Genomic DNA, 15,790 nt, shown 5'->3' on the forward strand with positions numbered 1-15,790 from the left:
TTTTTCCAGGTGATCCTAGACCGGGAAATACGGTTTTCTTTTAATTCTATGCAGTTATTTAGTTCCACGTAGCTTTTCTAGTCTCTTAGTGACTTACAGGACTGTTATGTTTTGAAACAAATATAAATCTTTGTATTGAATTCAGTTTTTTTTTATTTGAAATTATCATGTTTGTGTATCTTTATCTAAACTGGGTGAGATCTGAAGTTTAAAAATAGAAAATAATGTTGTTATTGTTGTTGCATTTTGACCTTCAGGGCCACTATACTTAGGCTTTTGTACTCTTACCACATATATATGTTATCATTTATATTGTATTTTTGATAAAACACCAGAAAAGCAATGGAGTATTCCATTATACAGCAGCCAGTTAAATGTCAGCCTCATAATTTCCCGGCTTTATTGATCATATTTTTACGACAGTCTTCCTGCACACACCCGATACATAAACACAGTCCAACTTTCAGGGGAAAACGACATGCTGACAGTAATTTGCAGCAAATTCATATCCTTCCTCTTCCTTGAAGAGGTGCAGATTATTACTCAGAAATTGTAAACAGGAAACACCTCTGCCCAGTGGGTATTTCCACATAAAATCTCAATGATTTCCTGGGATTGTTTAGCTTAGCTTTAGCTGCTTGTGATGTTGTGGTCACGTTTTCCTCACAGGCAAACAGGACATATTATGCTCATTTACAGGTTCATATTTGTATTTTGTCCGGGTGCATATCATTGTTGACTATAGTCTATAGTCAACAATGATATGCACCCGGGTAACTATATTGAACAATGCTATGCAACCGGGTAACAATATTGAACAATGCTATGCAACCGGGTGACTATATTGAACAATGCTATGCAACCGGGTAACAATATTGAACAATGCTATGCAACCGGGTGACTATATTGAACAATGCTATGCAACCGGGTGACTATATTGAACAATGCTATGCAACCGGGTGACTATATTGAACAATGCTATGCAACCGGGTAACAATATTGAACAATGCTATGCAACCGGGTAACAATATTGAACAATGCTATGCAACCGGGTGACTATAGTCAACACAATTGAGTTAAACATATCTAAAAATGTACTGCTTAAGATATTTTAGAAAATCACTATCGAATCACACACAGGTTTCACCACATTTATTTAAAAAACATACCTTGCATTCAACACTCTCTTTTACAATATTATATTATTGCACATGGGAAGCAAAATATATACATCAATAATAAAATAACACTGATTCTTAAAACAAGTAATTGTTTCCCAAACATATACTGTACATTCATGTTACTCATTAGTAAAAAGCACAAGATCTGTACCAAATGTGATGTTTGTTTTTTTTACTTTCAAAAATGTGGGTGAGGTTTTTTTTACTTTTGGACATCGCTCTGGAGTAATCGGAAACACCACTGAAATGATTCCAAAAATAGTTTAATACTATTCATTTTGTAGTTAATCTTTAACAGCAGAAATATTCGGTTTAAACAGAATGATTACCCCTCACCCAAAAACAAAAGAACAATGCAAAACAATTTGTATGTGAACGTTCAGCACAGCCTGATGAAGCACCATATTTACCAGCAACAATAATGTGAACTGTAGCTTATTCAAACACAGTACTCATTTTACATTATTATTTTCAGCATAAGTAACATTTCGACCGAGCCTTGTCACACCGAGAGAGCAGTGTAGACTCGTTATAATCAGAAACATGATACAGTAAACGATATGAACAACCAGCCTTTCAGCCAACTTTGAAATGAGGATAACTGAGTGATTTATGGCTCATTTGACCTGAACGAGGGAGAAAAAGGCACGAGGCTGGGTGGTGCTTCCTATTTCCCTCAAAGTGTGCAGAACGTCGGTGGCGGATTTCCTGTCAGCTTTAGTGAGGTCGGTCTTGAGCTTCAGCAGAGCCAAAACATGTTTTTCACTGTGGGTGAAAGAGGAAAAAAATCAACCCAAATGCATTATTTGTTATTACGATCTCAGAGAAACCTGAACATGGTGCGAAAATGAAGGTTATTTCAGTTAGATTTTGATCAATTAAGGTCGGGAAATACTTTTTTCATTGTTTTTTTGCTCTGTCTTTTTTGTATGAGCCATAAATGCGTCCTATATTATTTTAACCAACAAGGAAGCAACGGTGGCAGCTGATAACATAACTGTTTTTAAAGTCAATCAAACACATTATCTGTAATGTTCCTCCACTAGAGGTCAGTCAATCAAAACAATATCAAAAGTTAGAGGTTGGTGGCATGAAGGAGTTGTAGAGGTCGTGTTCAGGAGGTTTTAAAGCCTTTGGGAAAATAAAGCATATTCATGTTTTCATTTGCCAGCTTATTTCTCTTATTATTTGAAATCCATACATCTGATAACTAAATCCTTCGTGACAGTGAAATATGCTCAAAGGGGATACAACTCTGTCACAGGAAACTGTATTAAACGGGCCGTTACCTTGATTAAAAGTAATATAGTTCAATACATATAAAGCATAGGTCTTGTTGTGTTTAGACATTTGAAGGCAAAAAATGTCATCTATTTCTTTAAAGACATATCCTAAGTCGTTCCTTTAGTGGTTCTGGCACATCTTTTTATTCAATTATTAATCTTGCATTCAACGCTCCTATTGTCACCTATCAACCAATAGTTTTGAGGTACTTGTACTTTCATGTATTAGCATTTTGTGCTACTTATACTCCACTCCATCTGTTGGCACACTTTCATTTTGGAGAGATAACGGTGTGCTTTCGATTTGCCTCGCTATATTTAGGCAGATAGCATGCAGGGGGTCTGCAGATACACACACTGACACACTTCTAGTGGGTCAGAAGTGATGATAGGGATTATTTGTATAAAGTCTATAAACTGTGCCTTTAAAATAACAATTTTAAAGTCAACATGTAGCTTCACTTTGAACCAAGTCTGGAAATATTTTACTCTGACTGGAATCATTAGCTGTAGCCTCCTTATTTCACTGCAGTTATGTGATAGCACACCACAGCACTTCCACCGACACGTGACTACTTTTAGCTCTCAACGCTGTCCTGTTGCCAGGAAATATCTGAACATATTTTCACTTCCTGGTCCTTCGCCTTTCAGGGGGTTTGTTTTTCCTCCACTAATATAAACCACTCACAGCATGATCCTGCCCTCATGAGGTCAGCTACATTGCTTTGTATATATTGTTTGATTGCAAAGGTTACCTGAGGTCAGGGTAATCACTTCCAAGTAAGGCAACTTGCATCTGTATGGCGGGGAGATCCTGGAGTTTCAGCACTTCTGCAATCTTGAACAGGATTTCTTTCAACCAATCCTCCTCTGATCCCTGTGATGACAGAGTGCTTACATCATTCAGAGGGATCTACACGCCGATTATCTTTGGAAACATTTGACCTGTTTTGGTTTTGTGGAGTTTCCCTGAATAACTTATTTATCACACACTGTGGTCAGCTCAAGGCTAAACCCAATTACCTCTTTTTTTTACATTCAAATCTCGAATTGAGGTTTTCCAATGAACACTTACAAAAAAAACACAGATATCAAAAACCAACAAAAAATCCAAATAACAAAATCCTCAATTTGAATTAAATTATCAATTGGATAACATTAGTCCATCATTTGTTTATTAAATGAACTTTCTTTAATGAATTTAAGTCGTCAGTGTGTGCAGCAAGCTTGAGAGCAAACTCGTTTTTTTTTTAACCACAGTAAAAGTGTTTTTTTTGGAACGTTAACGCCAGGAAATATGGATTGAAGCAATATATTTGTACTTCTCGACTTGACAGTGCTCTGGAGTTATTGGAAATATTTTGATCACACAAGCTGGAAACAATTATGTGCTGCCTGAACTGGAATGTAAAACCAAAAAAAGTGTAGCCTTATTTTTATCTGCAACTGTGCAGAAATACCAGGTTTTAACAGAAAAAAACAACTGCTGATTAAACTTCAAACTTTTCGCTACAGCCCTAGTCAGTACAGGTATTTCTGATGTTGAACTACAACCAAAAATGAGTTTGGGGTAAAATGTAATACTTGTTTTAAGCGATTTTGTGCTCCATTCTCACCATTTGGACGAATAAATGATGCAAATTCTCTGCGTTGTCCTTCACAGTCAGGTAGGCCTTCAGCTGTTGCATATTGTCCTTTAGTTTTACTTTTCCTTTCAGGAGCCTCCTCACATATTCTACTGTGACCTCCTGCTGCAGCTGGCCCATCAGCTCCTGAAATGAATACAATAATTGAATCAAATCAGAGCAAAAAATGAATAGTTTCAGCCTAAAATGTAATTACATTTCCCTTCATAAAGAACTAAGCAGTTCATTTTAGGTGAGTTTTAAGAACCATACCATTGATACACTAATGGCTTTAATTCATTTCTTTACAGCTTGAAAATCAGTGTGTTGACTTTGAAAACGTGTTTCAGTATAGTTTAATCCATGTCTGTAAACACAACTTATTTCCCTCTAAACTATAGCATACTTTGCACAATGTTTATAAATCTAAAGTCTACATGAATTGAAGTGTGTGTTTCATGCTTTCTTCAGTCTACCTTGTGACAGGATTCAGTTGAACCCTGAAGATCTTGACCCTCTTTGTTGATGCCGCCCAGCAGCTCCTTAAACTCACTCTGGTGCAGCCAGTCGCTGGTTCCCAGTTTGCGGTACTGCGGCTGTGTGGGAACAACCATGACGCATTAGAAAGGAAACACTTCCATGCACAGTGGCAAAGAATACAGTTAAAGGAGGACAGAATGTCACCTCCTATGTTTGGTGCGAAAATATATGTTAGTCCATCTATAACTTTTCCATTGCAATAACCCCAAGCCCATTGGATGCATAAATCATTCAAAGTCACCTAAAATAGAAGGTTAACGAGGAAATAGTGCATAAGTTGGTTCCCTTTTCAAACTAAACTATGACATGTGTGTTTGGGTAATGAACAAAATATGTTGTTAATGGATGTGGCATTGTCACCGTGCTTTTAATGCTTTTTGACCAACATTATGGCTCTATAGGAAGGATGATAATTCAGGCTTTAGTACACAGTCCATATGTGTACGTTGAACATGCATTGTTGATTAGTTTTTTTCCCACAGTATTTATTGACAATAATAAAGAATCTCACCTTGAGGCGCTCGTGCAAAGGTTGTAATAAATATGTGTGGGCAGATTGTTTCATGTCAGTCAGAACACACAAACAGTTCTTCCTCACATCTTCTGTGAACAGGTGTCTCTCCTTATTGAGGACTTCACTGCAGAGAGAGCAAATAAGTCACATTAGCTTACATTTCTATTGTGATAGCATGAAGGCTACGCTACAATGCGTGAATGTCAGAAACGTACCTGAACTGTTTGATACAGTCGAGGTTGGCCTTGATGAACGACCTGCTGTTTGCCTTGTTTTGCTTTATGACGTCACTTTGGAAGCTCTTGTAACTGCACAGGTTATAAAAAAACATTTTACTTTCACTTCGTTATTGTTCTGCTTAAACACAAGATAAAAAAGCTTTTGTAAACAAAATGTTTTGAAGATAATCATCAGTCTTGTTACCTCTCCATTAAATCTTTTGATATATGGCATGTTATTCTCTGGGCCTTGTGCGGATCTCCCAACACTTTTGTAGATGAAGTCACCTTACCGTTGATGAGCTAAACACAGATGGAGGATTCAGGTTAATGACAAACTTTAAAAATCAACAACAGCCTGATTCTCCCAAACAGTCAAACCAACTAAAAACTGGACTGAGTGGACTTTCTATAAATAACTTAGACCCTGACTCATTGTTAATCTTATTGGTTAATCTTTTTCTAAAACTGTTTGTAAAATAGACTGACAAGCTACAGCTTATGCAACTTCTTCCAGGTCTAAACGGCAGAACAGAGGACAAGGTTAAATATTATATTTGTACATTTTGTTCTCTTATGCTCAAAAGAAGCGTATGACATGATGAATAGCAAACACCTATTTCAAACTTCTTGCCAAATACACATAACAGAAGAAAGAAGCTTTTTATATTGATACCGTTATAACAACGTATTGTTTTCAGCCACCAGAGAGCAGCCAAATCAATCAGCTAGCTCACATTTGACATATTATCAACTATATAAGTTGATACACTTGTTAGCATTCCAATTTCAACATTGACAGATTCAGAGCAACATGATCCCTCATTAAGATAAAAAAATGTTTTAGGAGTTTGCGTCCAATATTCACTCTGTTTGTTGATCTGTTTGTTGATCTGATTTTGGTCTCCACCTACTACCACGGGACTATAGTGGTTTTTACCGCCTCAAAGACGCAGCTTGTTCTCTAAAAAGCTGTTTAATTGTACCTGAATGATGTCGTATGCCACATGACTAAAGAAGCAGCCGTCCTCTGTTTCCGGCTCCTCTCCTTTATTCCACTTTTCCCTTTCTTCACCCAGCACCCGGCGGATTATTGTAGTCATCTCATCCTGAGAACACAACAACATGAAGCTGAAACAGTCTTTTCTACACAGTAAAATAAAGATAACACTTTAATAAAACTAACCAAACTACAACAAAAACAGCAGCTCTGGTCACCTGTTGGTTGCTCAGGTAATCATCCTCCAGCGATTTCAGTAACCTTTCAGGCAGCAGCTTTCCCAAAGGCCCACTGTCGATCTCGCTGTGTAGCTGTGGCTTTGCAAGGATTCTGAAACAGACACCAAACATCCATTACATGTTACTTGTTAGACGCTTTTATCCAAAGAGACTTACATACTCAATACTGTGGGCAATCCCCACAGGAGCAATTTTGGGTGAAGTGTCTTGCCCAGGGACACAACGACATGCTGACTGCAGTGGGGTTTGAACCTGTGACCCCCTGATCCCAACACCAACACACAACCCACTGCACCACACGCCTTCATTAACCCTTCGAGACATCTTTCAGCATCAAGGTTTGGATTTCTGTGCATTTTCAATAGTTTTTTCTCATAATATTGACTTCATTTTCTTAATTTCAAAACAAGAACAGGTAGAGTTTTTTCAGTAAAAGACATGTGGGTTAATAGTTTGGAAACATCAGGGTATGACTGTGTAGAAGTGACTCAATGAAAACTGTACGTATAACAAAACCTAATCTGAGATTTGCGCAACTCCTGCAACTGATTCATACTAAATTATATAAGAGTTCTCAATTATTTGTGGGTCTTTTCTTGGAACACTTTTAAATCCAAAAATATTTCTCTGATTATAACTACGTTCCCTTCTGACTTTGTGTTTATTACTTTTTGTACCCATTGCTTTTGGGAGTCAAAACTACAAGTGTAATTCTTAAATACCCTTCAAATAAAAATACTTAAACTTGGTAACATTGGATCAGCGTGTTGGACAAAGGATAAACTGATGGACCTTTACCGTGACACTACCAACACAAGAACACAATAACATGGAGTTTTATTCAAACAATTGAAGCCATGACTTACTCTGGATAATACTCGTTCACCCAGCGCAGGAGGAAAGTGCGATCGTTGTCCACCAGACCAAAGTCTGCGACGTTCATTAGACTGGCGCTCAAGGTTTGGTGGTATAACTTGGAGTAAAAATTGCAAATGTCCATCTCTTGTGGGTAGCATCTCTTCACACCGCCCACCACAGACAGCAGATCCTCTTTCAGCTGCCTGCCCATGTTGGTGATGTCCGTCTGGATAGTAGTCAGTTTGATCTGACAAGCAGAGGGTGTTGAAGGGGTTTCCATACGTTGTTTCACCAAGCTGAGGAGCGTGGAGTCGTGCAGCTTCCTCCATCCACTGGGCCTCCAAGACGGAGGTATCTGATCCCTTTGTTTCCACAGCAAGTCCTGGTCCTCCTCCTGCATCACGGCCTTCACGGCAGACGTCAGACCCGCCAAGCTGTCCTCTTCCAGACAAAGAGATTGTCCCAGAGTCTGCAGTACGAGGTCTTGCAGGGCCTTGCGGTCTGCCTTCAGCTGGTTTACTTGTTCCTCATGATGTGTAAAAGCGTCGGACTCCTTTAACTCTCTAAACAGACGCTCCTCTTTTTCTATCAGCAGCTGGCCGGCTTCAGACAATAGTTTTTCCTGGAGCATCTGCTCATATGTGAGGATCACTGAGGGGAAGAAAAGTCGCAGTAAATAATACCATCCTACTACCGTCGCAGTAAAACATTCTCCAGTAAAAGTCCTGTATTTATAATAGTAATTATAAATGTGAGACCTATCGGAAACATGTAACTAAAGTATGAGAAAACCTTGACTAAATGTGCATGATGAATGGTTCCTCTATGGATCATTAAAGTTGTGCTATTATTCTGGTATTTCATCTCGTGCAACATTTTCATATCTTCTTTTTTTTGTTTTTATGAGAAAACATGAAAGCAGCCCTATTTTCAGTTCTGTGACTATGCATTTTCCAGATCCAAATATTTAGTCCTTCAGTTTATCATAATAATAAAAACTCACCACAACTAAACTACATATACAATGTTTTGCTTGTATGCACATGATAGAGGAGGAGTCCCACCACCCAAAAATGTTAAGTTAATAACAAAATTATGATTATTGCCACATTAGCTTGTTCTGTTTTAAGTATCTTAACTGACCGGGTTGGGGCTCCTCCTGTTGGGGTAAAGGGGATCCATCCGTCGGGCTGGAGGTGTTGTTGTTGACAGCCGGGGGTTGTGGTTGATCTCTGGGGCCGAACCCGAACCACTTTTTACGGGGGAGGAAGTTCCTAATGCCGCGTGTGTCGGTCCTCATCGTTTTCCTGGAACAGATACTGTGCCAGCAGCCAGAAAAACGCTCTGAAAACACACATGGAGACAAAAAGTAAATAATCAAACGTTTGTTAATATAAAAAATAACAGTCGAATCAAACTAGTGGAAAAAGCTAACAACAATTTTTGCAATTTTTTTGCTACATTAGCAAGCTATTTTGTAGTGTGTTAGTCATTTCCTTCAACAGCCGCTACTCACCCTTATTTTAGAGTGCTTCTCTGTTGATGCAATTCAGCTGCTGTGAGTCTCTTTTAAAAGCTCAGCAGCAGGCTCCTCCTCCTTGATCGAGCTATGGAAAGCCCCCCCCCTCAGAAACACACACAACTGGTCTTTTTTTAAACACATGATGAGCTGAGGAAATACTGGCCACTTTTGTTTGGTCAAGAGTGAGATTCCCCAACGATTTAAAGGACTTAACATTATTAAATGTTCTAGAGACATTCATGGTCCCCGCGGATGAACCCACGCTGGTGATGTCCTTACTTTTCCCTCTGGCAACAACTTAAGAAACAAGACAAATGGTCTCGACTGATGTAAACACACTTCCAGGCAAAGAAAAAGCACATTATTCATTCATCTAACAACATCTGTTTTGTTTTAGGTCTAATACAATTAGTGCTGTGTTAGATGGACTGGAGATAACTCTCCCTGGATGGAATTATGTGCAATATACTGTATGGTTTCATTTGCACAGACCAACATAATACAATAACAACATCACTAGTACTGTTACTCCAGTACTGTAATTGGCAATGGACAACAAGACAACATTGACCAGATTCCAAAATACTATAAGACTTTGTATGTAAGGAAATTAAACATCATACAGTGTTTGAGGTGAAGAAATATGAAGGTAAACATTCAAAGCTTTCTTCGAAAACCTCAACAAAAGCTACTTATGTGAAATAAGTAACATCTTATGCTAGATTTGCACATTACACCACTGACTTTAGCATTACCCTCATTCATACTAAACCAAAGTCTTTTTACTTGCATTTAAGGATTTGCATCTAAAAGTAACTATGTGTGTTGCAGTTAATTTCCTTTTGTTCTGCTCATAGCAGACCCATCTCGGAACTCCCCTTCACTTTGATCTTGACTACTCATCTGGATCGTTTTGTGACTGCATCTTTCACCGTTGTGACGCTTTTGCATTTACAAAATCGCATAACTAAAACCTTATCTGTACTTTAGTTCTTGTTACAACGAATGTTTCGAGGGTTATTTTTTCATGATGACACATCACAGACTCACAGGCTGAAACCACACCAAGTGCTCGCAGCTGGTAAACATTATCACAGTAAACATCTACCAAAATAAGACTGGTCTTTTGCACCTTCCTCTGGCTAGCCCTTTTCTCCATTTTAGGTTGAACATTTTAAACAGAAAGCAATAGTAAGTCTTATGGATATTTTACAGAGGAAGCTTACAGTTATACAAACAGACAAACAGACATTCAAGTACATTTATCACTCAGTACAACTTTACAATTATTTATAAAGAGTGGAAGTGTGTACTGCACTACACAGCTTCACTTACCTCGGGATTCAGGTGACCGATACATTTAAAGACCTTTATAAAGCTAATTTTGCCCCCCTTTTGTCCCGTGTACAGGAAGACATCGACCGCTGGTCAGTGTTGAATCTGTCTCTGGTTGCCCCAATTAATTCTATCAAGATGAATATACTCCCCAAATTTCTATATTTATTTCAATGTGTGCCCATTTTCCTCCCTCAAATTTTATTTCAGAAAACTGACACTATTATTTCGAACTTTATTTGACAAGAAAACCCCAAGGATACGCAAGCAATTTTTACAGAGACCAAAGGCGCTGGGTAGACTTGCTCTGCCGAATTTGAGGTTCTATTATTGGGCTACTAATCTGAAAATAATACAGTCCTGGCTGCAGTCTGACTCACAGCACTCTCAGCCTGTTTGGCTTGAAAAGTATGCTGCTTCCTGTAGTCCAGTATATCTTTCAGCATTGGCTCACTCTCCCATTAAGACCCCCTCCTCTGCTTACACTAAAAATGTAATTGTCAAAGCATCCTTGAAAATTTGGAATCAGTTCAGACGTTTCTTTGGTCTCCAAACATACTCTACATTAGCCCCTTTAACTGCAAACCATGTTTTTCCTCCATCTTTAGTAGATGGCGCATTTACTATTTGGTCTAACAAAGGCATTAAAATATTCAAAGACCTTTATATTCACAACACATTTGCTTATTTCCAACAGCTATCTGACAAATGTGCACTACCTGCAACATTTCTTCAGGTATCTACAGATTCGCAGTTTTGTTAATAATAGATGTCCTCAGTTTCCTAATCACCCGACTGATTCGCCACTAGACACACTCCTTAGGCCGTTACCTACTCTGAAGGGAATGATGACCTGTATTTACGCTCAGATTTATTCCCTTCGTTTGGTTACACTGAACTCCATTAAATCTCTTTGGGAAATAGATCTTGGGGAGGAGATTTCTGAGGAACTCTGGGAAAAAGCCCTTGCTAATGTACATACATCTTCTATTTGTGCTAGACATGGACTGATTCAGTGCAAAATTGTGCATCGCACACACTTTACTAAGCTCAGGCTCTCTAAAATATATAAGGAGGTGGACCCAACTTTTGACAGATGCAGCCAAGCACCGGCGAGTCATGCACACATGTTCTGCTCTTGTCCGGTCTTACACTCTTATTGGACTGAAATCTTTAGATCACTGTCAGAAATCACTGGAAAACCGATCGCTCCTAATGCTATGACCGCACTGTTTGGTGTAACCCCACCCACATGGCCACTCTCTTCTCTGGAGACAGCCTACATAGCCTTTGTTACTTTACTAGCCAGACGCCTGATATTGCTCATGTGTCCAATACCCCCTTCGCACACCTTGTGGCTAAAAGAAGTCCTAAATTCAGCCAAACTCGAGAAAATAAGGTGCATAGTGTGGGGCTCCCTGGGGAAATTCCACAAGATGTGGAACCCCTTCTACAGGTACAGTATATTCGGGAGCTGGACATGGCGGATGTCTTTGTACAATAGGGTGGTGGACCTGAGGTGTTAAACTGTGATTAGTGGGCGGCTGACTGACCAACAAGTGCTATGTTTTTATTTGATATGTTCGGTCTTTTTGTTCCATTTATACACATTGTTTGATTTCTACGTTATTAATAATGGACTTTGACTCAGAGGCTTTAGTTTTTGATTTTGTGGTTGTTTTATTTGTCCTGTCTCAGTCCTTTTTTGTTTTGTTTTATTTATTTATTTATTTTTGTTTTGTTTTTTGTCCTGTCAGACTCGAATCGCACTGTTGTCATCCTACTTGTTTGGCAACTGCTATTGTACTGTCTGTTTGGTTGTTTGTTTATAAAAAGAAAAAGGAAAAGAGTGGAAGTGTGTGTATGTGTTTAGCTCAGTTGGAAGCATATTCCAGTGACTGGTGGCAATCCGTCTCTGTCTTAATGTTTTTTGTAATGTTTTTTGTAAAGCAGTTTTAATTGCAAGTTGTTGAAACCTCATGTTGCCACTTGAGTAAGTGGTACCAGACAGAAAACATATCCAAAACAAAATGTAACCTTAACTCTGACTATTTCTCTTTGAATAATATTTCCTAATTATGAGAAAAACCTGTCTGCTATGGCGGCAGGTTAGCTGAATTGTATCTGCCACAGCCAACATTAACATTGGCAGATGTAAATGTCCTTTCTGGTACCATCTGTCCTCCATAAACCCTGTTGGTAACTTTAAATCTGAAAAATGCTGTGTTGTCTAATGTGTTTCTTACCTTTTGTTCTGCGTCGTCTGCGGGGGAAACAGCCGCGAAGCATTAAACACATGGCTCCTGAAGGCAGCACGGCTCAGAGGTGTGTGGAGTTCATGCAGGGATTCAAATTGAAGTGAGCACAACATGCAAAACACATTTGATGTCAGGATGTTGGTTAGGTACTGTTTTGAGATAGTGTGGTATTTCAAGGTGTGCATCTGTGTGTTGTGAGAGTGAAAGCATCAGAAGCTTCTCAGACTGTGGGTGAAGGTTTGCTTTTAGAGCCTACATTGATTTACAAATACAGGAACATTATTATCCTTATCAGGACAGTTAAGTTAAGTTCTGTTTTTCAAATGTCATCTTCAGCATTTTAATTTAACTATCAACACTAAAACAATTACTCAATGATTATCCTCCACAAATTCACGTTTAACTCTATAATACTGCCTATCTCATCATGCCAAGGCACAAAGCAACAATACTTTTCAAAACATCTCGCTGTATAGCACATGTCACAAGCTGCATTTAAATACTAAAAATAAACAAAGAAGGTTTCAATTCCTTAGAAAACAGAGAAGGCAGAAGCCAATTAATAAAAGAGCGGTGTTTTGCTGTTTTGCTTCTGCATGAAGAAACATTATACAAAATAAAGGAAATAATTTGTATTTAAATACTTACAGTATGTGGATGTCTTTTGTTTCTTTTTGCATGTATTGTATTTATGAGGAAAGATAATCAAAAAGAAGAGGAAGTGTTTTGGGTTTTTCTGTCATAACATATTCACTGAAAAGAAAAAGTGATAATCTCACAATGACGCAAGACAAACATGTCAAGAAGAAGAGGAACTGCTTTGATGCTTTCTGTCAAACATCACTTTTTCACTTCAAAGAAAAAGAACAAAACTTTCCATAATGACACAAGAACTGTCTTGGTCGAGCTGTAGTGCAACTTGGCACACTTTGCACAAATGAGCCAAGTTTCTAAACAGTTGCCGCACACACTTGACTTGCATCAGCACCAGAGTTAATAGATGGTGAAAGTGAAACTGTACCTGGCTGACACCACAACAATCACATGAGTTCAATCGCATTTTATAAAGTGGAGCCTTTATGGGAAATAAGATGTTTACAGGATGGTTGAGGGAAGTATGAGCTTCCACTGATTCATACATACGGCAAACAGAAAAGTCTAACACCAGCAGTGAAAGTGGTCGTCTGCAGACAAAAGACCCTGAGAAACATCCAGAACAACCCAAGACTTTTCTTTCAGGGATCATTTCTATAGTTGTTGACTTGAGAAATATGTTTCTAAAGAGTTTGGCCTCACGATGAAGTGTTCAGATGTTTCCTTCAGAGCAGGACACTGATGGGAAAACTGTGTTTCTTCTCAACTGTTGAAGACTGTTCAGAGTTTCTGAGTGAGACTCTGATGGAGAAAGCCTTGTCAGAGTGGAGCATTATTCAAATGTAAAAACAACATTTCAATTTAAAGGGGACGTTGCTATCAGAAACAATGCCCGACTGTTTTGGACGTAATATGGTCGGTGCATGTTTACATTAGCATCGCTAACACTCAGAGCTAACCTGTACTGCACAGAGCATGTGTGTGAAGAAGCAGGAAATAAAAAGGAACTTACCTTGTGGTATAACCGGCAGTGGCGGAGCTGGAGGGTGGCTGGGAGTGGCCACGGCCACCCCCAGCTGAATCCTGGTCACCCTATTGGCCACCCCAAACACCCTCACCACGGGGGACGAAACTATTTTAGAACATTAAGAAAAAAATGTTTAAGTAACCTTTCATCATTCATCAAGAATGAACATTAATAGGACATTATATTGATAATATACTCACTAAACTTACAATTCATTTAACTTATTTTCTTCCAAAAGTTAATTATCCAAAGCCTCTGTACACCCCCTTCTATTTACATGTAATGGTTAGGTCCTGCCTCCAAAGCGGTGCAGCACCACTGGCACTTTCTAGCAGAGTGAGAGCATGTTAGGAGCAGGGATGCTAGTACTTACGTGTGTAGTACCATGTCTCAACGACTCACAAAGTCAGGCTTTCAAGAAAGAAAAGAAAGGAGAGAAAGACAAGAGAGAGGGACTAAAGGGTGACAGTATGTCACCCAGTTTTTCAAAGAAAAGGTGGGTGTGGTCTATGAGTGGTGGAAATGTGTCTGTTAGTTACGCGTAGTCCATTGTAAATAATAATTGTTATGTTTTTTTTGTACTAAGCTGACATTAAGTACTGTTAATATCTATACAGGTTTTTAATTTAACTCCTCTTTTAGCTGACATTTAGTCAATGCAGGTACATCTTTAGCAGCTATTCATACTAAATCAGTTGTCCCTCCCCCTGGTGCCAGGACCAACAGATCCATTTCTACACTTAGCAGCCCTGTCACCCCATAAGGGTTATATTTTCACAGCTCAGTGTCAGTAAATATTGTGCAGTTAGTATTGGACTACAAGATAGATGCAAGCCTGTACAGGTAGAGTTATTTAAAGCACAAATGAGTGGGTTGGGTTCTGGAGGTGTGGTTACAGCAATTGTGCTTGGTTGGCGTGGCCTGGGCCTGGTGGTGGGGCCCAATGTGATATATTTCCATGGGGCCCAAAATCCCTGGCGTGTATGGCCAGAGGGCAGGACCTATAACACATTTACTACCCAATAGCATTGTGAGGCTGAACAAAAGGACCTTTTGACTATGTAAATGTTGTCTTTTAAAAAAACAAAACATTTACTGACTTTTTTAGGATAGCTTAAAGCAATGTTGTAAAATTACAACCGGGGGCCTTACAGGGTTAAGGGCTATTGTTTATTGTTATTTACTTTAAGATGTTTATTCTTAACCTATCATTTAATTTAAAAACTCTTATTTAAATTATGTGTGTGTGTCTCTGTATTCCTGATGATACACTGAGAGAATGAGCTCATAGGGCTGTTGATCACCATAAGCTAAACAGTCTGTATATTGCATTACATTTGTATAATGTAAGCTTCGTTAATACTTTGCCTGCGGGAATACGAAAAAAACAGTTGGACATTTTGATATCACATTTGAATAATGCTCCACACAGACAAGGCTTCCTCCATCAGAGTCTCACTCAGAAACTCTGAACAGTCCTCATCAGTGGAGAAGAAACAAAGTCTTCCCACCAGTGTCCTGCTCTGAAGGAAACATCTGAACACTTCATCGTGGGCAGCGAGACAAAACTCTTTAGAAACACATTTCTCAAGTCAA

At 38.8% G+C, this 15,790-nt stretch overlaps 1 protein-coding gene across 2 annotated transcripts; it reads right to left on the reverse strand.

Annotated features, from left to right (window-relative positions):
• Positions 1–1,137: 1,137 nt before the first annotated feature.
• On the reverse strand, positions 1,138–12,705 carry LOC307046738 (tumor necrosis factor alpha-induced protein 2-like). 2 transcript variants are annotated; one of them, XM_079693326.1, is made up of 12 exons: positions 12,562–12,705; positions 8,602–8,802; positions 7,467–8,109; positions 6,580–6,691; positions 6,348–6,470; positions 5,567–5,664; positions 5,359–5,451; positions 5,141–5,267; positions 4,566–4,685; positions 4,081–4,236; positions 3,220–3,341; positions 1,138–1,946 (listed from the first exon to the last, which is right to left on the reverse strand). In XM_079693326.1, the coding sequence occupies exons 1-12, from the start codon at positions 12,611–12,613 to the stop codon at positions 1,799–1,801; spliced, it is 1,995 nt and encodes a 664-aa protein (XP_079549452.1). In that variant the 5' UTR covers positions 12,614–12,705; the 3' UTR covers positions 1,138–1,798. The 2 variants fall into 2 exon arrangements, with proteins under 2 accessions (XP_079549452.1, XP_079549453.1); XM_079693327.1 differs by lacking the exon at positions 12,562–12,705 and adding an exon at positions 8,975–11,995.
• Between the last annotated feature and the right edge of the window lie 3,085 nt (positions 12,706–15,790).

Source organism: Notothenia rossii (assembly GCF_949606895.1).
Source record: "Notothenia rossii genome assembly, chromosome: 7".
Lineage (NCBI taxonomy): Eukaryota > Metazoa > Chordata > Actinopteri > Perciformes > Nototheniidae > Notothenia > Notothenia rossii.